The sequence below is a fragment of the Theropithecus gelada genome, chromosome 11, assembly GCF_003255815.1.
Source record: "Theropithecus gelada isolate Dixy chromosome 11, Tgel_1.0, whole genome shotgun sequence".
Taxonomy (NCBI): Eukaryota; Metazoa; Chordata; class Mammalia; order Primates; family Cercopithecidae; genus Theropithecus; species Theropithecus gelada.
In genome coordinates this window covers 65,216,466-65,236,959 of record NC_037679.1, presented here as the reverse complement: position 1 = coordinate 65,236,959, position 20,494 = coordinate 65,216,466, and the positions used below count along the sequence as shown (strand labels likewise).

Genomic DNA, 20,494 nt, shown 5'->3' with positions numbered 1-20,494 from the left:
CTGTATCTGTGCTGTGGCCAGGTGTGGACCGAGTGGGTTGCTCACCGGCTCCTGCCTCAGCAGTAGGTCTTTGCTTCTCTTCTAGAACTGCCCTAGGGACTACTCATCCACTCTTTTTTTTAAAATTTATTTTTATTATTTTTAAAAATTTTTTTGAGAGAGAGTCTCGCTGTGTCTCCCAGGCTAGGCTGGAGTGCAATGGCGCAATCTCAGCTCACTGCAACTTACACCTCCTGGGTTCAAGTGATTCTCATGACTCAGCCTCCCAAGTAGCTGGGATTACAGGCACAAGCCACCACGCCTGGCTAATTTTTTATATTTTTGGTAGAGACGGTGTTTCACCAAATTGGCCAGGCTGCTCTCGAACTCCTGACCTCAAGTGATCCACCAGCCTCGGCCTCCCACAAGTGCTGGGATTACAGGAGTGAGTCACCCCGCCTGGCCTCTCATTCACTCTGTCAGTACAGAGATTAGTCCCTATGGCCAGAGTCCACTCATCACCTGCTGTCTGTCTGCTATGAGTGGCTGGTACCACCTCTGAAGAGATCGCCAGCTGGTAACATGAGAAGCCAGGGGTGAGAGCGAAGTGCAAGGCTGGAGGGGACTGCTGGATAGCAATCCCCCAAGGACACATTAATTTCCCTAAATGCCCTTCCAGCATAATGAAGGTGCAGAGAATCCAATCAGTTGCCCTTTTGAAAGAACAGTGAGACAGCTGCTCTTTTTGAAAAAGCAGGACTCCAAGCTGAAGCCACGCTGGATTTCTTTGTCCTGTCCTTTCTCTGTATTCTACGTTGGAGGCTGAAAACTCATGGCATTCAGTTTCATTTTAAAAAGGAGATCGGGACCCTGAAACGAAGTATCTACAAATTACTTCAGAAGTGGCTTTCACAAACATGCTCTTTTTTTTTTTTTTCATTTTGATGATGTCTCTACATAGGAGGGTATCATTATCCCCATTTTCTAGATGGGGAAACTAAGGCCAGGAGAGGTTGTGTGATGTGATGGGAAATGTTGGGAAATTGAGACTATAAGCTGGCTCCAGTCTGATAAATAACAATAGACACAACATGTAGAGCCCTTTGCAGCTGACAGAGTATTTGCATGTTTAAACTTTTTAATCCATCCATCCAACAAACCCAGGAGGACATGTGATTGTTATCCCTGGTCTTACAGGTCAGTCAGTGACAGGCCTGGCCTTCTAACTCCTTCCCATTCTTCTGATCTCTTTCCATTGTATCACTTCTTCTTGGGTTCCTTGACTTCTTTGAGCCTTTATTCTAGGAGCTGGTATCTTTTTCTGTAGATAGCCAGATAGTAAATATTTTAGGCTTTGATGGCCATATGATCTCTGTTGAAACTACTCAATTCTGCCCTTCTAGTTCAAAAGCAGCCATAGATGTACATAAAGAAATGGACGTTACTGTGTTCAAATAAATCTCCATTTATGGCCCTGAAATCTGAATTTCATATAATTTTCATGAATCATGAAATATTATTCTTATTTAATTTTCTTTTTTTTTTTTTTTTGAGACAGAGTCTCGCTCTGTGGCCCAGGCTGGAGTGCAGTGGCCGGATCTCAGCTCACTGCAAGCTCCGCCTCCCAGGTTCACGCCATTCTCCTGCCTCAGCCTCCCGAGTAGCTGGGACTACAGGTGCCCGCCACCTCGCCCGGCTAGTTTTTTTGTATTTTTTAGTAAAGACGGGGTTTCACCGTGTTAGCCAGGATGGTCTCTATCTCCTGACCTCGTGATCCGCCCGTCTCGGCCTCCCAAAGTGCTGGGATTACAGGCTTGAGCCACCGCGCCCGGCCCAATTCTTATTTAATTTTCAAAAGCAACTCAAAAGTGTGAAAACCATTCTTAGCTTACGTATGGCATAAAAACAGGCAGGGGGCCATAGCATGCTGGCCCTTGCCCTATCTTCGTCTGTAACATTGGGAAGTAGTAATACCTCCGCCTTAGACTCACATGGATTAAATAAGATCACACCAGTAACGTGTTTTGCACAGGATCCACCATTGCCCTTCTACCAGATGATGAGAGCATGAACGTCTCTGGGTTTCAGTTCTCTTATCTATTAGAAGGGAAGTGTTGGCTACTTCTCGCTCTGAGTCTATACATTTTTGCCAAATTACCTTTTGCTAAAGAGCTTCAACCACCTTCCTTCTCCCTGCCCTGAGGACATCCATGCCTCCTGGTTTCCGTCTCCCCAGAATTTCTCCACCCCATTTTCATTTGGCCAACTTCTCTTTCTTGGCCCTAGTCGTTATTTTGTACCTTGGCTTGCACTGAAGCGAGTGAACTAGATTTCTTCTCCATTTCTTGGAGAAGTTTTCAGTGGGCAGACCCAGCCACTTGGTGGAGCTGTGGGAAGATGTTTTCCCTTGTAAAGGTACCTGATGCTTCCCCTGGAGAACTTCAGGTTTAAAGATGGGGATGCTGGAAATGGTGCTTCTGGGGGAAAGAGGTGTTGTTCATACCTGTGTGCATGTTTCCAGCATCTGTCCACATCCAGTTCATTTGGGCAGTCAGCGTTTTGAGTTCAGATGTTTCAAGAGTCCCGAGTCGGGCATCTGTATGGGAGAGGCCAGGGACAGATAGATCCTAGATCTGGCGAGGTGCTCAATCCAAATTCCTGGAAGTTTCCCAGTCGTCCCTGGTTCTGTCATAGAGGAAATCAGTCTCCCTCCTCACCATGCAAAACATGCAATTTCTTTTTGGAGCCATTAGATATACAATCAAATAGACTTTATCTCTCAAGGAGCTTTTTGTGACTTTTATATAACAATTGTTGGTGAGATGTGATTTCTTCCCCCTTTCTTGGAGAAGTTTTTGTTGCTTAGATATTAGCTACTGTGTAGCCAAATTACATGAGTTTGTAAGTTGTGAGACCACAGGGTAGTCTCTCGATCTCTTAGCATATCCCATGAAAAATGGGGGAAATAAAAATATCTAATCCCAAGTAAAGTATCATTTTGAGAATTAAAAAAGACCACTTGTGGGAAAGTGTTTTGTAAACTGTAAAGCATCATGCTGATGGGAGGTATTAGAAACTCCTTGAGGGCAGAGGACCAGTAATAAATGTATTACTCTTTGTTTGCAGAATGACTGCACCATCATAGATGCTCAATTAACATCTGTTGAATGAATGAGTGAACAGGTGAATTAAGAGCATCATGAAGGGGTTGGCAGACTGGAAATGTGCCTATTAAATTAAGGGTTTCAAAGGATGAGACTGGGAGGAGCAGGAGAAGCAGGCCCTTGAGAGGAATCTAGGGCACGTGGCTTGTCTGCCAGGAAGGCAGCTAATGCATCACTTGCCAGTTAGCCAGCTGCTGGGCAGGCTGGCTCCACTGGGCAAGCTGCCAGGCCCCAGGCCATCTAAGGCTTGTGTGAGTGTCCCAGAGCAGGTGGGCCGGGAGCTTCTGTCGTCACGGGCAGGCTGGTGACCCGCCTGGAGTGCCTTCCCTCTCGTGCCTGCTTTTAGAACCTTAGTCCCTGGTGACAGTAAACAGAACGGACGTAGGGCCTGACACTGAGCCACCCTGGGTCTTGGCAGGGTGGGTCTGATAGACCTGTTTCCCAGACTTAAAAGAATACACAGAAACACAGCACAGATAAATGTAGGCAGTTATATAGGAAATATTGGTCCCATGGCTATTTTTTCCTGACCTAGTTTTTTTATTTGTTTGTTTAAGACATAATTACTTGAGAAATGGTAATTGTTTTACATGCTTGCTATAGACCTGATAGAATAAATCTAATAATAATATTATTTAAACAATAATAATAGCAGCTACTATTTTGTCTGTGTTTACTACATGCCTATGTAGTACTATGTTAAACACTTCGTAGACATTTTCATAGTTCTACAAGGTAAGAATTAACTCTGTAGGATTGTATCCTGTCAATCCTACGAACTAAGTATTATGACTCTACCTATTTTACGTATGGAGGGATTGAGGTTCAGTTACTTCCTGGGGTCACAGAGCTGAATGGTGGAAGAGCTGCTAGAACTCAAACCATTCATCCACCCATTCATTCATTACATAATGATTGAGCACCTACTAGATAGCAGGTACTAGGGATTCATGTGTGAATAATACCAATGAAAACTCCTGCTATGTGGGGACAAACACAACAAATAAGGAAATGTTATAATGTGTTACATGGTGGTAAATGCAATGGTGAACAATAAAGCATCCAGGGAAGGAAAGCAGTGCCAGTAGTGGAATGGGAGGTGGAGAAGGTGGGCTGCAATTGTAGACAGGATGGTCAGGAAAGGCCCCATGGAGAGGGTGACATCTGAGCAGAGTCAAAGGTACTGGGTTGCTGAACTGTGTGGATCGCAAAGTAGAATTTTGGTTTGTATGAACTTTGTCCAATGTGGCAAACAGGCAAATTGGAGTCCAAGGAAGATTTCTGTGAATTCACTTTTTTTCTTAAGTTCATTCTGACTTTCTTTTCTGGGTTATTCATTTCCTGTATAGGAAATTGAATGGTAAACTAGGGAGAAAGTAAAGGTATCAAATAAATTCATCCATCCATCCACCCACCCATCCATCTATACATCTCTTCAACATTTCTAATGCACCCACTACAAGCTAGACCTATGCTTCTGTTAGAAGAGTAAGATCTAGATCTATACTATTGGATATATAAAATATATATAAAATAAATATATATGTATAAAATAAATAGATAAAAATAAATATATTATATATAATAAATTTTATACAATTTTATATAATCAACTGTAAATATATTTTACACTGCTTCAGATTTTTTCAATTTAAATTTTCAAATGAAAATTTTATGAAATACAACTATTGTTTTGCTAGAGTTGCATTTCAGTTTAATCATTGAAAATTTATCTCTGAATTGAGAATTACTCTAAGTATGAAATGCATAATGAATTTTGAAGATTGAACGCAGAAAAAGGTAAAATATTTTATCAGTGAGTTGTTTATATTAATTACATATTGAAATGATACTATTCCAAATATTTTATTATTGCTATTTATTTTATAGTAATATAGTAATATATTTATTATTACTATTCCAAATATTATTAAAGTTAATTTCTCTTGCTTTTGACTGGTTTTTAACATGGCTGCCAGAAAAGCTAAAATTATTTATGTGGCTTGCATTATATTTGTATTGGATAGCGCCGTTCTAGACCTTGCCATTCCAGAGCTTCCAGGCAACTGCAGGGAGCTGGGCACACAATTGAGTAATTGTAATACCATGTGGTAAGTGCTATAATAGACCCAGGAACCGAGTGCTCTGGGGACAGAGAACTGAGCCTTCAGTTCTGCCCAGCCCAGGATCAGGGGAGAGGTGACGTCCTCAGTCAGGTCTCTGAGATGGTAGAAGTTTGTCATCTGGAGGCCAGGAAATGAGGTGTCCCAGGAATTGGGTATAGTGTGTGCGAAGACCAAGAGACATGAAACCCTGAGAATCACGAAGGGAAAGGAATGTGTGCATTATTCAGCAAGAGAAAGGACCCCAACCTGCCTGGAACCCTATTTAACCTCAGTGAAACCCTAAGCCTCTTCCATTGTAGCCAATTAGAGTTTTTCTGCCACCTGACCCCAGCACGTTCCTGCACATTCCTGCCATTTTTACTCTCGCGACTTTCTGGCAGCCACTCTTTCCAGGGTGGCAGGGTGTTGTTTCTGCTCTGGAGTCCTGCCAGTGCCTTCTCTGTTGATGGGGATTTATCACCGTTCAGTTTCTTTTTTTGATAACAGAAACTTCCAGCAAATCCCTGCTGTTTTATTCCCCAGGAAGAAGCTATCTTATTTTTCAGTACAGGGTTTAGAACAGAGAAAACAAGGCAAATGGGACTGCTGCCAGCTGTCCACGTGCTCCATCCCATTCACAAGTGCAGGAGGAAGGGAAGAAGGAATGTGCAAGGAACGTAAGCCTGACATCTCCAAAAGGAATCAAGAATGTGAGTGTGGGAGAGTGTCATCGGTCATCTCCTGCTCCATCGGTTACCCACTGAGGTGGCTCCCCAAACTGACACTCTTCCCAACAGGCTCAACCAGCCCTCTCAACCATCAAATGCATGAGATAAATTAAAACTAAAACTCCTTCTGGGCTATTTCTGTTGACCCTTGTAAATATCCACTGATTCTATTTATACTTCTGTTTCCTGATATCACTCATCAACCCCCATGGAAAGGCCTTCTCTTATATCCTTTTACACACAGAATGGAATATCAGTGGGCAAGTTGCAAAAAAACAAAACAAAACAAAACAAAACAAACAAAACAGCCTACATTTATTGGGTGCGGCTACTTGTATCTTGCTGATCTTGTGCTTTCTTTAATTTTTTTTAAATTAACTCATCCAATCCTTAACAACAACAACAACAACAACAAAACCCTTTTGAGACAGGTATTACTAATGCCCCCATCTTAAAGCTGAGAAAACTGAGAAACAAAGAGGAAGTTGACCAAGATAACACAGCTAGAAAGTGGGAGAGTCAGCATTTGTACTCCGGTTTTTCTGATTCTGGAGTCTCTGCCCTTAGTCATCATTCTTATTGTTTTTCTAGCCATTTAGCAGGGGGAAGAAACATAGCTTTCTGTTGGACTTGTAAGCTTTAGTTTTATTGTAGTTATCTAGTCCACATTCAAGTAGCCTGGCTTCTCCCAAGAAGTCTGAGGGCTGGAAGTCAGTTGAATGCTATCAACTGTACTTAATACTCGTAGACTGCAAGCCACATGAAGATGAGATCAGACCTGTCTTGTCCCAGCACATTCTCAGACCCAGGTGCCTGGCATGTACGGAAAAATACTGTAGAATGAATAAATTTGTTTTTTCCTGTTTTATGACTTTGAATACTCTTCTTTTTTAATCTCTGACACAAACAATGCAGGAAAAATAAAAGAAAAACTCAAGATCCTAAATAATCTGCTATCTCCTTGAATAAACAGATAGAGAGAAAATAAAAAAGGCATTTTGGGTTCCAACTATTTAGGTACTTGTTATAATCTTCCATTTTGCTTTTTCTGTGTAAATACAGATTTGGTGTAAACTGTATATTAGTTAGGGTAGTACTAGCTGTCATGACATATAAACCATCAAATTGCAGGGGCTTAACACAATCAGTTAAGTTTATTATTCACTGATGCAGCAGTCCAATGTCCTGGTCGGACAGTGACTTTATTTCTCAAGGTGAAGTAGGGGCCCAGGTTTCTTTTATCTTGTGGCTTCACCATTCACTTAGGGCCTCCAAGTCCTCTGCTTCCAGCTAGGCAATGTGGAGAAGGCACACCCACTTTTTAAACACCCTGGATTGGAAGAAAAAAACATCACTTTTGCTTCTGTTCCATCAGAGAGACCTAGTCTCACGGCCGCACTTGGATGTATGGAGACTGGGCAACGTGTCCCTGGCTGAGCAGCCGTCTGTCAGCTCTATGGATGAAGAAGCATGAATTTTTGGTTGCAATTATCTTCCTTCCTCTACAGTGAAGACTAAGCGCTTATTTAGCTTGCTATTTAATGTAAATTGTCCACCAGACCACATATTTTAAGTTAGAAACATCACAGTCTTAGGTAACTTTTCAAAACTTCATCTAGCAAAGTGGAAGAACAGTTATCAACCAAAGCACAGGCATTAATTGACATGAGCTCGGGATAGGGCTTGGAGCAAAGCCTTAGAGTCAGAGGCTCTAAATCCCGAATGCAGTTACTATTTGATCACAGGCAAATTAGCCTCTTTGAGACTCCGATTTCCCAGTAGCGAAATGGGCAACATAACAGCCACCTTGCAGACGATTAGCAGAGCGATATGCATATGTAGGGGTCCTAGCAGGCAGGAGGTAGCAAATAAACAATGACTGCTATTACGATGTTTTCTGAACAAATGTTTCTTTTTTTTCTTTTTATTTTTAATTGACACATCATGGTACATATTTACAGGGCACAGTGTGATATTTCGATACATGCATACGACACGTAATGATCAAATCAGTGTTATTCGCATAGCAAACATATTTCATTTTGTTGTGTTGGGAACATTCAAAATCTGCTCTTCTATCTATCTGAATATATATAATAAATTATTAATTTATACAATATTCTACTGTATGTTTTTAAATATACAATATAAATTATTAATTTATTGTATCCTCTCATCCTCCCAATTATTAATTATAGTCACCCTGCAGTGCTATCAAACATGAGCACTTATTTGTCTTACCTAGCTGTAATTTTGTACTTGTTAACCAACCTCTGGCTATCCCCATCCCCTCCCCCAACCTCTAGTAACCACAGTTCTACTCTCTATTTCAATGAGATTAACTTTTTCAGCTTCCACATATGAGTGAGAACATGTGGTATTTGTCTTGCTGGGCCTGGCTTATTTCTCTCAACACAATGTCCTCCAAACTCATCTATGCTGCCTGAATGACAGGATTCCTGAATGATTTCTTGAGAAAGCGAACATACCTTCTTTCTTTTAAATTGCTTTGAAAATAGAAAGTGCAGTGAAGGCCCAGTAATGAGCTTTATGTAAATAAAAGATGTAGGAGAATGTGGATGTCACGCTTTCAAATGCCACCGTTACTACATCTGTCCTGTATCCAGAACAAAACCAGAAATCAGAGTCTAACCAAGCAGTATGATTAAACTGCTTAAAATTGTCCCAGGCCAGGCACGGTAGCTCATGCCTGTAATCTCAGCACTTTGGGAGGCCTAGGCGGGTGGGTCACCTGTGGTCAGGAGTTTGAGACCAGCCTGACCGACATGGTGAAACCTCGTCTCTACTAAAAATACAAAAGAATTAGCTGGGCGTGGTGGCACATGCCTGTAATTCCAGCTACTTGGGAGGCTGAGGCAGGGGAATCGCTTCAACCAGGGAGGCGGAGGTTGCAGGGAGCCAAGATCGTGCCATTGCACTCCAGCCTGGGTGACAAGAGTGAAATTCCATCTCAAAAAAAAAAAAAAAAAAAAAGACAAATTCTAGTAGGATCCATGGAAGATGAAAAGCATCATATTAATATCCATGATTTATTGAGTGTATATATTCTAGCCCTTAATCTTCATACCAACCCTGTGGGATGTATTACTGGTATAACTGTTAATACCACATACATTGTTACCATCACCACTTTGCAGATTAGAGAACTGAGGCATAGAGGGGGAAAGCAATTATCCAAGATGATCATAAGTGGTGGAACAGGGATTTGAACCCAGTCACTCTACCTCTAGATCTCAAGCTCTTAATCAAGGAGCCTGGGCTCTTGTTGAAGAAAATCCTTTAGCGATGTGAAAACATTCACACACAGTGCCTGATAGCATTGTGCTGAAGTGTGGTTCCAATTATAAATGTGGTAGGAATTCAGTCTGGAGAGGAACTCCCAGTGCCTGGGCATGACTGTGTGCTACGCATTGTACTGGGTGTTTTTCATCCTTCCCATTTAAGGAGATGGAGCATGGCATATATGGAAGGAGAAGAGGGGGAGCTTTGGAACTGGACAGGTAGGGTTTAAATCCTGGTGCTGCCATTTACAAACTGTGTAACCTCTGGGAAATTACTTAACTATTCTGATACGGTTTCTTCAATTGAAAATAGGGATCGTAAACAGCTACTTTACAGAGGAGGGTTCACTGTCATAAAACAGTACCAGCCTATGGTAGAGCAGATGCTGTTGATTCAATAGATACTGATGAAGTCCCACATATCTGGGAGTAACACTATCAGCCAGAATAAGCCAGGTTACACTGCTTTAACAAATCCCACTGGCTTAACATAAATAAAGTTTAATATTTGCTGACGCTACTTTTCCAAAGCAGATTGGCTGGGATTTTCTGCCGTCTTTACACAGAGACTCAGCTGGCTTGGGGAGGCTCCAACTTTGTACCACCATGATTGTCAAGACAGGAAAAAGAAGACATGGGGATTTGGTCACTGGCTCCTAAAGTTTCCATGTGAAAGCAACACAATCACTTCTGCTCTCCTTCCATTGGCCTAAGCAAGTCCTATGGTCACATCTAACTTCAAGAGGATGGGGTAGTGGATTTCTACCACATCCCAGGGGAGAGGAAAAAGTAGAAAACATTTTAAAATACTACTGCAGACACAATGTGTTTCTCTCTACAATAGATCTGCTAATCCGTATCTTAAGAGGAAACCCAAGCTCTGAGAGGTTAAGTCATTTGTCCAAGGTCACACAGCCAACCCTCTGTGAAAACAGGACTCAACACATGCCACTCACCCTGACTGTAGGATCTATAGGGACAACGTCCACAAACTTTGTATAGAAAGCAGAACAGTTTCAGGATGGGGGGCAGGGAGGCCCTGCAGAATAGGAACTGAATAGGCATGATGGTGGACAGAATAGGAATTGAATAGGCATGATGCACGTTTGTGTTTGTGTTCTGTGATTGATCCTGGGAAAGGGAAGAAGGGGCAGGGGAGTTTGTGTCAAACATCAGTAGAAGAAAAGTTTGGACAGGTAAGAATATCACGCGTCAGAGTACAGCAGAGACACATGTGTGGAGGATGAGGGCAGTGTTTCAGGCCATTACTCTGGCAGCAGTGAGGAGGCTCCCGGGGAGGGCGGGCTGTTGCAGGAGTCCGGGGTAAGGTGAGGAGGGGTAGACAGGAATGAAGGCAGCGGGAATGCAGAGGAAGGGCTGGACCTGAGAGCTGCAGAGGAGGCTCCAGTGAGGTCCACTGGTGGAAAAGAATCGCCATGCGATTTGCAGAACACCAGATATTCTTCAGCCTTCACTCTTCCCACCCCAGTCTGGTATATTGCACCATTTGTTTAAAAAAAAAAAAAAAAAATCCCCCAAGACCTCTTTTTCTCTAGCTTTCTTCCTTATTTTTCATGGTCTCTTCTTAGAAGGGGGGCAGTCACACCGCGGTGGGAAGCCCTTCCTGCCTGACCCGTACCGTGCGGGGTACCGTTCCTGTCACCATCGCCAGGATCTGGCTGGCCCTTACAGTGAAAGGAAATCTTCCAAGGCCTAAGGAGGCAAGAGGCCTTCAAGTCGCCTCCTGCTCAGCAAAGGGGTTGCTCAGCAGGCCGGGGTTCCTGGTCCACCCCAGGTCCCTGGTTTGCCCACCTCCGATGGTGGCCTCCGCTGGCAGGGTGGGCGCCTCTGGGGAGCCAGCTCCATCCCGGCGCCTTTAGAACCTCATCTCTTCCACGTCCCCGGCCTTCCTCCCCTTCCAGGCTGCTGTCCCTGCCGGGGTCCAGATAGTGTCCGAGGGCCGGCGGTTCGACGGCGGGCCCGGGGTTCAGCCTCCCGGCCTCCCTCGTCCCCGACTCTCCTTTCTTCGGAGAGGGCGCGGGGGCCGGGGCCAAAGCGCCGCTCTTGGGATTCTCCTGGACTCGGAGGTGCCCCAGGCGGGCGCAGCTCTGCCCCGCGGGGTGCCAGCCTCGGCGGGCAAGGTCCGTGAGTCACCGCCTGTAACCCAACACCAGGCCTCCCTGCCCCCTCCCCCAGCTCCGGCCGCCAGGCCGCGGCGACACCTACAAGAAAATGAAGGGGCGCCCGGGCCCGCGGCGCCCCCGGCCGGATGGCGAGCAGGTCCCGGCGGCCCCCGGCTCGCGGCGCTCTAGCTTCCCTGGCCCCGGGGCTCGGTCAGCCGCAACCGCCGTCCCGGCGCGAGCAGGAATCCAGGCCGAGCGGCCGGAGCCGGAGCCCGAGGCGGCGGAGGGCCCGCGATAGCTGCGACTGGCGAGCCCGAGAGCGCCCGGGGAGGGGGCGCCCAGCTTGGAATTTCCCGGTCCCCTCCGGCCCAGCGAGGACAAAGGCCCCCTGGCCGCCGCCGCCGCCGCCGTGGCCTACGCCGCGCCGCACAAAGGGCGAGTCGCGACACGCTCCCATCCCCCTCCCAGCTCACTGCGGCCCCGGCCCGGGGTGGCTGCAGGGAGGTGGGGGAAGCCCTAGCTGCACCGCCCCTCGCTCCCCCTCCCCCTGGGCAGCGCGAGCGCCGTCCCCGCCCCCGCCCCGTCTGCGCGTCCTCCAGGGGAGGGGTTGGGGGGCGCGGCGCCCCACATAACACTCCCCCTCCTGCGCTCCGAGCCACCCTCTCCCCTCCTTCCTGCAAACACCACCGCCTCCCCTGCCACCGCCGCCACCTCGCCCGAAGCTCCACAGTTCGCCGCGGCCGGGGGGCGGTTCGCGGACCGTGCGCGCCGCGGGCGCCAGATGTGCAGTCCCCGCCGCCGCCAGTGACCGAGCTGCAGCACGAGCGGGATCGGGCCGCGTCCCTGATGCTGCGGGGGCGACCTTGAGCGTACCGCGGCTTCCCTTAGTGGGGACCACGACAACCCAGCGCTGTGTCCGGTGTTGCCCTCTGCAGCCCGGCTCGCCCCGCGCTTGGACATGGAAGGGGCCGCCGCGCCCGTGGCGGGGGACCGCCCCGACTTGGGGCTGGGGGTGCCGGGGTCTCCTCGAGAGGCGGTGGCGGGGGCGACTGCAGCCCCCGCGGCGGCGGCCGCCCCGGAGCCCAGGAAGCCTCACGGGGTGAAGCGGCATCACCACAAGCACAACTTGAAGCACCGCTACGAGCTGCAGGAGACCCTGGGCAAAGGCACCTACGGCAAAGTCAAGAGGGCCACCGAGAGGTTTTCGGGCCGAGTGGTGAGTGGGTCAATCCTAGAGGGTGCGGGGGGAAGCTGGCTGGACGCGGCTGGGGACCGATGGCGTGCGAGGTGGGGATCTGTGCGCCCTAGGGCTCTCTTGACAGGGAGGGGGCTCATTGGGAAGCCCCGAGACAGACTCTTTCCCCAGCACCCCGTGACTCAGGCGTGTCTCTGTCCTGAAACACTTGTTACATCCTGTCTGCACATATTTTGTTTTATTTTTTGGTTTGTTTTAAAAAATTTAATCCCAGCAGCAAAGGAATGTTTTAGATTTGCAAACACTTTGCAGCGTTGGGACGGCCGGGGTCTCCCTCGCAGGCACACATTCAGACCATGCCCCGAAACGCCTTATTTCCACAACTCTCCAAATAACCACATTCCCAAATAAGAGCTAGCCCCTCAAGTCCCGTGTTTTGTGGGTGTCCCTACCCCCTTGCACCCATCTGCCCGCAGCCCCTTGCTCTGCATCCTCCCACTCAAGACTCTGCATTGCCCTGATGATGCTGTGGCTGCAAGGGAGGGCGACTCCTGCCTGTTTTTGAGACAAGGTTAGGGAGCAAAAATAAAGACTACTGCAAGTCTGAGGATTCTAACAGTTTGCATCGTGGCTTTGGGAGGAGTGAAATGTCCAGGGCATGTGCTTAGTTGCAGCAGGCTCAATTGCGTTTCAGCTCCTGGTTGCAGGGCTACCAAACGGCTGAAGGGGTCTGGCCCCGCTGCTCTTGTGACAGCTGACACCCTGCCAGGGTCCTGGCACCATTTGCACAGCTCCAAGAAGTGCTTTGAGTGCCTTGGGGTCTGTCTGCCTTGTCCCAGCCTTGGTTTGTTGTTATTTTCACTTCTGCAGAACAGGCCCTTGAAATCCACACTGCTTGTGGCTAGAGAGTTGGGTTCAAAGTGACTGACTGTTGCACAAAGATTTTGTGTGGTGTGTGGCAGAAAATTTACATGGTTCTTTGATTTGAAACAGATCAGATATATTTTAATCGATTTAGGGCCAAAGTCAGAAACTAGTTATGGGGCTCCTTGTGTGCACTTTTGGGAGTGTTTTGGGGGCTCAGGGTTGCTTATAAACAACAAATGACTGCAGGAAAAAAGGAAAATGAGCTGTCAAATAGCAGCTTAATATTGACATGTTTCTTTTGCATTTGGGCAGGGACAGTTCTGTGAAAAAAATAGGGGTGCCAGTCAGCAAAGTTCAGTCCCCAAATTCTCAAATATCTGGATACCTGGATAATGCCCTCCCAACCCATTTCTCAGATTCGATGTTTGAGTCTATGTAACTTCATCCCATAACGTTATTTTTAAAAAATCTGTTATCAATTAATTGGAAATTTGAGATGTACATTTCTTTTTAAAGCTGGCTCTGTAATAAATTCTACAGCAAGCAAGTAGTTGAGAATTCACTCTGGGCAGGTGCCATTTTTGTAGGATGAAACTGTTACAGGGGAGGGTTGTAGGGGTGGCCTCTGATGAAGGCATTTTCAGGTTTGTGGAAGAAGAGGCTGGGACATGTGCGCTTCATTCATGCTTTTCTTCTGAGGTGATATTCCCCAGGCTGGATGTTGAATAAGCAAAAACTAAGCTTAGCTCCCTGCTCATGTTGTCTTAATAGCTGCTGAAGAATCGCACTGGGAAGGTGGGAAGCAGAATAATGAAAAACAGACGCAGTTCGAGTTGCAGGTTGAGAATGTGAGACTATGAGGGGTTGTTGAAGTGGTAAGGGTGTGCCTGGGGTCTGTGAAGGGACCCCAAAGTCTAAATGCTGGGGCACTGCCTCAGACCCTTCTAAAGAACGAACCCTTGTCTTATGGCAGATGCCTTTCTGAGCTTCAGTGGGACTTCCTGTCAGGCGTTCTTCGAACTGCCTGATCCACAGACTAGGTTAGAGTGAAAGGCATTTGCATCAGTAGGCAGCAGTCCGCCTTTCTCTTTGGGGGATGTCTTTCTCTTATTTGCAGAAACTGAACATTCCGTCAGGATTTAGTCAAGAGGCCGCGAGGGGGCGCCCTGAGAACGAGAGAGGCTTCTTTACCAGCCACAGGTCTGAAGTCCCGCTGTGTTATTGTTCAGCCCTAGTTCGGTTTCCCATTGTGCTATTAATTTCAGCTAAATCTCTAGTTTTACCCCAAAATTATGTAAAGATTTTAAATCTGGCAGCAGACCCACGCCCAGAAACTGGCAGTCTCTAAAATGCTTCATTTATTCACGGGGCTGCTTTCTCCTTGATAGCTAAGCTTATAGAATGTTAGCCAGATCCCTGGGTGAAAACCTTGCATAAAACAGATGGGAAAACTGAGGTTTGGGGAAGGGAAGTCCTCCTTGGCCCCCCTGTCCTCCCCCTGCCGAGCACACTGCTCACGGATGGTGTTAAGAACTTAAGTGAGAAACAGGAATTGTCAAGTGGAGAATTTCCTGTGACTGGCTGAACAGAAAATAACACCAAACACACAAAAAATTGGTCAACGAGTTGTTCTTGCCCATACAGTGCCTGGTGACTCAGAACCTGTTAAGAGCAGCAAGAAATTTTCATCTAAAATATGAACTTGGAGTTTTCTTCTGGTACCGATGATGTGCTAAACATTCATAACTTGCTTTGAAGGTGCAGTTGAGGAGAACTGAAAGGGCGCTATCTTAATTTAGCCTTTTGATCTTTGGGTAGAATTTTGAAGTGATGCTTTATTTTCATTTGCACCAGTGCCTTTTACAGCGTCTCTCAAGAGGAGCAGTGGTTCTAACGTATTTTACTAATGTGAGTGGCCCAAGACAGGTGCCGGGTACGGGGCTCTATGAAATGCTGTGAAATCAACATCCCTGTTGAAAGCAGGGGCTCTTTTCAGAGAGGAGAGAAGTTTCAAAAAAATGAGGATGTGGTGGTTTTTAATTGCATACCTGGAAGGACCTTCCGAATAAAACACAACACAACACAGCATCATTTTCTATGTGCCGCTAAAGGCAGTTCTGAAGAAAAGTGCAGAATGAGATGCTTGGAGTCAGCTGGTGCGACCGTGTGCACCATCCAGGCATCCTCCTGCAGTCTTGCGGCCTCTGCTAAAGCATGTCTGTGAGACCAGGACTCAGAGTGGCTTGTTCCAGAGATGAACAAGCTCAAAAATGAGGCACTCTTGCAGAAAGGCTAAGAGCCCTGGCTTACATTCAAATCCTTGATCTATCCCCTACTAGCTTTGTGTCTTTTGGCAAGCTATGCGACTTTTTGAAACCTCAGCTTCTTCATCGGTAAAACGAGCTACTAAGAGTACCAACTTCATGGACTTGTGAGAACTGAATACAGTGATCTATATAAAACCTCAAAAGGGGACATTAATCAATTTAGTTCCTCCTTTGAGCAGATTTTTTTTTCTCATCTCGTTTTAGGATTTCATTAGCTTTTAAGACCATGAGAGAGACACAATACATTGTATCATGCAGAGAGAGATAGAAGAAATAATCAACTTTTCAGAGTAATAAAATAAATACCAAATTAATTAGGGAGGTGTGTCCATAGGAAGGTGAGATAATTAGCCAGATTCAGATAGGATCTGAATGCATTTCTCAAGTCTTGAATTTGGGCCTTGTTTATTGCACAACCTTTGTTTTGATACAGTTTTGGGCAGGCCTGTCGGGTGAGCCTCTGTGTCATAATTCAGCATGCATTTTCTTTGAGCTAAGCTCCCTGGACCTGCGGGCCACACAAAGCATTGCAAAAAAAAAAACAAAAAAAAACCACAAAAAACCAAAACCACACAATTTTATGTCCTGTGATCACCTCTGTGTCAAGGGGCCAAGTTCAACTTCCTCCCTGTACCAGGTTGTCTCTAGTGAGCAGTAGGTGGTATGGTGTGAGCTGGAGGCAGGGTCCCTGGCAGGGAGTATGGGATGGGAGTGGCAGGACTGGTGGTCAGTGTGTGCCCCTCCCCCACAGTCTGCCCTGCTGCCCCCGGCCACTAGAGCATTAGCTTGGGTGATGGGGCATCCTCACCTAGCAAGCCAAGTGTTTTGACCAAAAATGGGTGTTTTAAGCACTGGCCCAAAGCTATTCATAGCCTCCTGCTGGAAAACTGCAAATCAGGGAGGTAAATTAGCAAGCTGGCCTGCCAAGCCAGAGGGTGTGTTGACGTCACATGCATGGTGGCAGAAGTGCCATGTTGCAGCTAAGGCCCAAATCCAGTTTTAGAATGTAAGGGACCATGGCAAACATGTGGTTCAAACTTCTCATCTTTGAGGCGGGACCAATAAGGAGCAGAAGTGTGAAGTGACTTTGTCCAGGTTGCACAGCTGTTGAATGACTGAGCTTGATCTTAGAAACCTGATTCTTGGTTTGGTATTTTTCCATCACTCATTTAATAAATCTTTACTGGAGAAAGATATGGGCCTCACTCTTAAAGAACTTATAATCTAGTAGCAAAGATGAAATGTACTTACAAACATTGAACTAATTCTGTTCAGTTCAACGAAGATTTATTACCATCTGCCATATGCTACTCACCGTGTTAAACGCTGAGACATAGAAATGAGTAAGACCCAGGGAGCTTCCAGCCTGGTGAAAGAGAAGGCGGAAGTAGTTACTAGGCATGAGTAACTCTTCCATAGAGGATTCGATTGTTTCAGGTGATTTTCAAGTTGGATTACAGCTCATTGAAGCTTAGCTCATCAAACTGAGTTTGATCCTGGACAGAATCATATTTCTGCTGCTACCATTATTTACTACCAGTTGATATTTTGAGAGCTTGTGGTACCTCGCACTGTGCTAAGTGCTTTAGAGACATTTTCCCTCACTTAACCTTCACAGCAACCCTGTGAGGTGTAAAGTAGTGAGACCCATTTTACAGATGGGGAAAATGACACATAGGGAGGTGAGGTAACTTGCCAAGGGTCAGACAGCTGGATGGTGTCTGACCAGTTTCCAAACGCGTTTGTTTGGAAACCCGTTGCTGCTAGAGGAATTGAGAACCTTCCTTAATGTTGCACAGCTGGTGACCTCTGGATTTGGGTGTGGTTCTTTGCTAATGGTGCCAGAAGAGCAGCCATGGGGTGATCCCCCACCCTTCCGGAAGGGGATCTAGAGGAGGGGCCAGGGCATACTGTGGGATTAGAAAGTGTTCTCCAGCTAATGGGAGGACAAGTGCTATTGAAAATAACCCTTGATTTGGGTTTCGGATGATTGAAATGTGAGGCTTTCCAAGGCATTCATTCACTTGTGTTTGGGGGAAGGTGAATATTCCAGGTGACTTGGAATGCAAGGTTTGTGCTGGGACACAATGGGAGGGCAGGATTAGTAAGGTAGGATGGGTGTAATAATAATAATTGATGCTAATGCAAATAATAGCAACTAATACTTCTTGAGTGCTTATAACATGCTAGGTGCATGTTAACTGATTTAATCCTCATAACAATTCTGCTATCATCTCATTTTCCAGATGAAGAACCTGAAGTCCCAGAGATGTTAACTAGCTTGCTCAAGGTCACAGGCAGCAGCAGAGCCAGGCCTGGACCCGGGCAATGTGAATGCAGAGACCTTGACCTTAACTCTCCCTCTAGAGGTGTCTGAGCTGGGTTCTGATCACAGTGGGCCTTGAGCCCATCAGTTTGGTGTGCTGGCTTGGAGCAGGGAGTTTTTGCAAGAGTTGAGTTGGGAAGATAAGAATCAGAGCCAAGTTAGGGAGATGAGATTTGCCTGCTTCTGGTGAGCCGTCTGTTTTTTGGTCTGTTTGTTGGACCTGGAGGAGCTTGTTTTAATGAATCAGGTCAGGGAGCTCTTCACCTGGACACACACAGAGTTCTTTGTTTCCCAAGCAGCCTCAGACCCTGGAGTCCCTAGGGGGCTTTGAGGGGTAAGCGGGTTCACTTCCCTGCCTGTAGACAAAAATGCCCCCACACCATGCCAGTATGTGTTGATCTTGCTTCCTCCTGGGAAGCAGCAGGAGATAAGGGTTTGAGTCAAGGTATCTTGTGTGTCGCTGTGTCCCGTGTGTCTTGAATCCATCCTGCATAGCTACTTATTGTCAATGCCTCGCGTGGTGCCAAGCACATAGTAGGTCCTCAACAGAGGCTTGTAGGATGGAACTGAAGTGAATACATTGAGTGAGAGAATATCTTGGGAGATGTAGAAGTTGTACGTTATCTTTCCAGACCTCAAGGAACTTCAGATTTGTAGGTAAGGAAAGACAATGGTTGGAAATGAATGGCAGGTTACAGAGCAAAGTCTGAAAAGACAGGCAGACCCTTCTCTGCACGAATTCCCCTTCTGTTACGTTTGCACATGCATTTGTTAGGGAGAGACGTATATCCAGGGTTTGTCAGGTTTCTGGCTGTGGCTTCCTGTCCTCAGTGGCTCCAGAGTCAGACAGCAGAAGTCTCATTTGTCTTTCCCACATGAAAGTCCTGGAGCATCTGTAAGTTATGATTTGTGAAGTATCTGCTTTAAAGCAGAATGCATTTATCATCGTACTGGCCCAGACGACATTGTAGAGTACAGGAATGAGAGGATCCCAGGCCTCAGAGTAGGAGGGGCCGGGCCAGATGACCCACCGTGAATGGAGTCTGGCTGAATTGATAAAATTCCCTGGAAACAGCCCAGGAGCAGCCAGATGTTGGCTTTACAGTGAAACTCTTCGGTTAACTTTTAACTGCATGTGAAAACCAGGGCTGGGCAGTTCCACTTCTAGGTTTACCCAGGAGAAATGCAAACATATGTCCACACAGAAACTTATACACAAATGTCCATAGAGCATTATTATTAATAAAAGCCCCAAAGTGGAAGGAACTGATGAATGGATAAATAAAATGTGGCACGTCCATTTCATTTGTGGAATATTATTTATGATCTATTCCATAATTTTATTTATGGAATATTTTTGGACTGTTATTCAGCAGTAAAAAGAAATGAAGTACTTAATACATGCGACAGCGTGGATGAGCCTTGAAAACATTATGCTCAGTGAAGGAAGCCAGACACAAAAGGCCACAGATTCCATTTGTATGTAATGTCCACAAGAGACAGATCCATACAGACAGAGTGTAGATGAGTGGGCCCGGGGGTGGGGCTGGGAGTAAATGGGGAGTAGCTGCTAATGGGTATGGAGTTTTTTGGGGGATGCTGAAAATGTTCTAAAATTGTGATGATGGTTGCACCACTCTGAATGTACTAAAAAACCCTGAATTGTGCACTTTAAATGGGTGAATTGTATGATATGTGAATTACATCTCAATAAAGCTGGTAATAACTTTAAAAAGGAGGGCACAGGGTGGAGAGTGGGAAAGGGGTGGAAGCCTGTATCTCTCAGGCCTCTAAGATTGCAACCTCTGGTTCCACAGAAATCTCACACTCATTTTGTGAAAGAAGCGAAGACAATATCCTGCCAACCATGGTCAACATACAGAGCCCCAGGGCCAGGCTGCCTGTGTCCATATGCCAGCCCACCCCTTGATAGCTGTGTGACCTTGGGCTAGTTACTAATTTTTAACCTCTGGATTCTTTGCTGTGGCTCACAATAGTTCTTCTTTTATGGATTGTTGAGAGGAAGCGCCAAAGTGACATAGCTAAGCCTTTTGCCTGGTGCCTGGCATGCAGTAGGTGCACAATAGATGCAGCCAGGGCCATTGCTACTCTACAAGGCGCCTTGACGCTAATTTAAAAAAGGCCTCCTCTAGGTGGATACATACGAAAAGGCTTCTGTCCTGGCCAGAAGCAGCCCCTCTCTGACTAGTGGCTCTGTGAGAACGACGTGGGCTGGGGCCCATTCACCTGTGCATTGACTGGTGCCTTGTACGTGTGTGATCTGCACATCCCTGCTTGGCAGCCCTGGTGGTAGCTTGCTTTCTTCTTCTTCTTAGCTACCACTTGTCAATACTCTGTGGCTGAAGCTTCCCCATAAA

General features: G+C 46.2%; 1 protein-coding gene across 1 annotated transcript in view; it reads left to right on the top strand.

Moving 5' to 3' along the window:
* Positions 1–12,251: 12,251 nt before the first annotated feature.
* Positions 12,252–20,494, top strand: part of NUAK1 (NUAK family kinase 1) — a 76,576-nt gene continuing 68,333 nt past the window's right edge. The window contains exon 1 of the mRNA XM_025403421.1: positions 12,252–12,617. Coding sequence (XP_025259206.1) covers positions 12,360–12,617 — 258 coding nt within the window. The 5' untranslated portion in view covers positions 12,252–12,359. The remainder of the gene's footprint in view (positions 12,618–20,494) is intronic.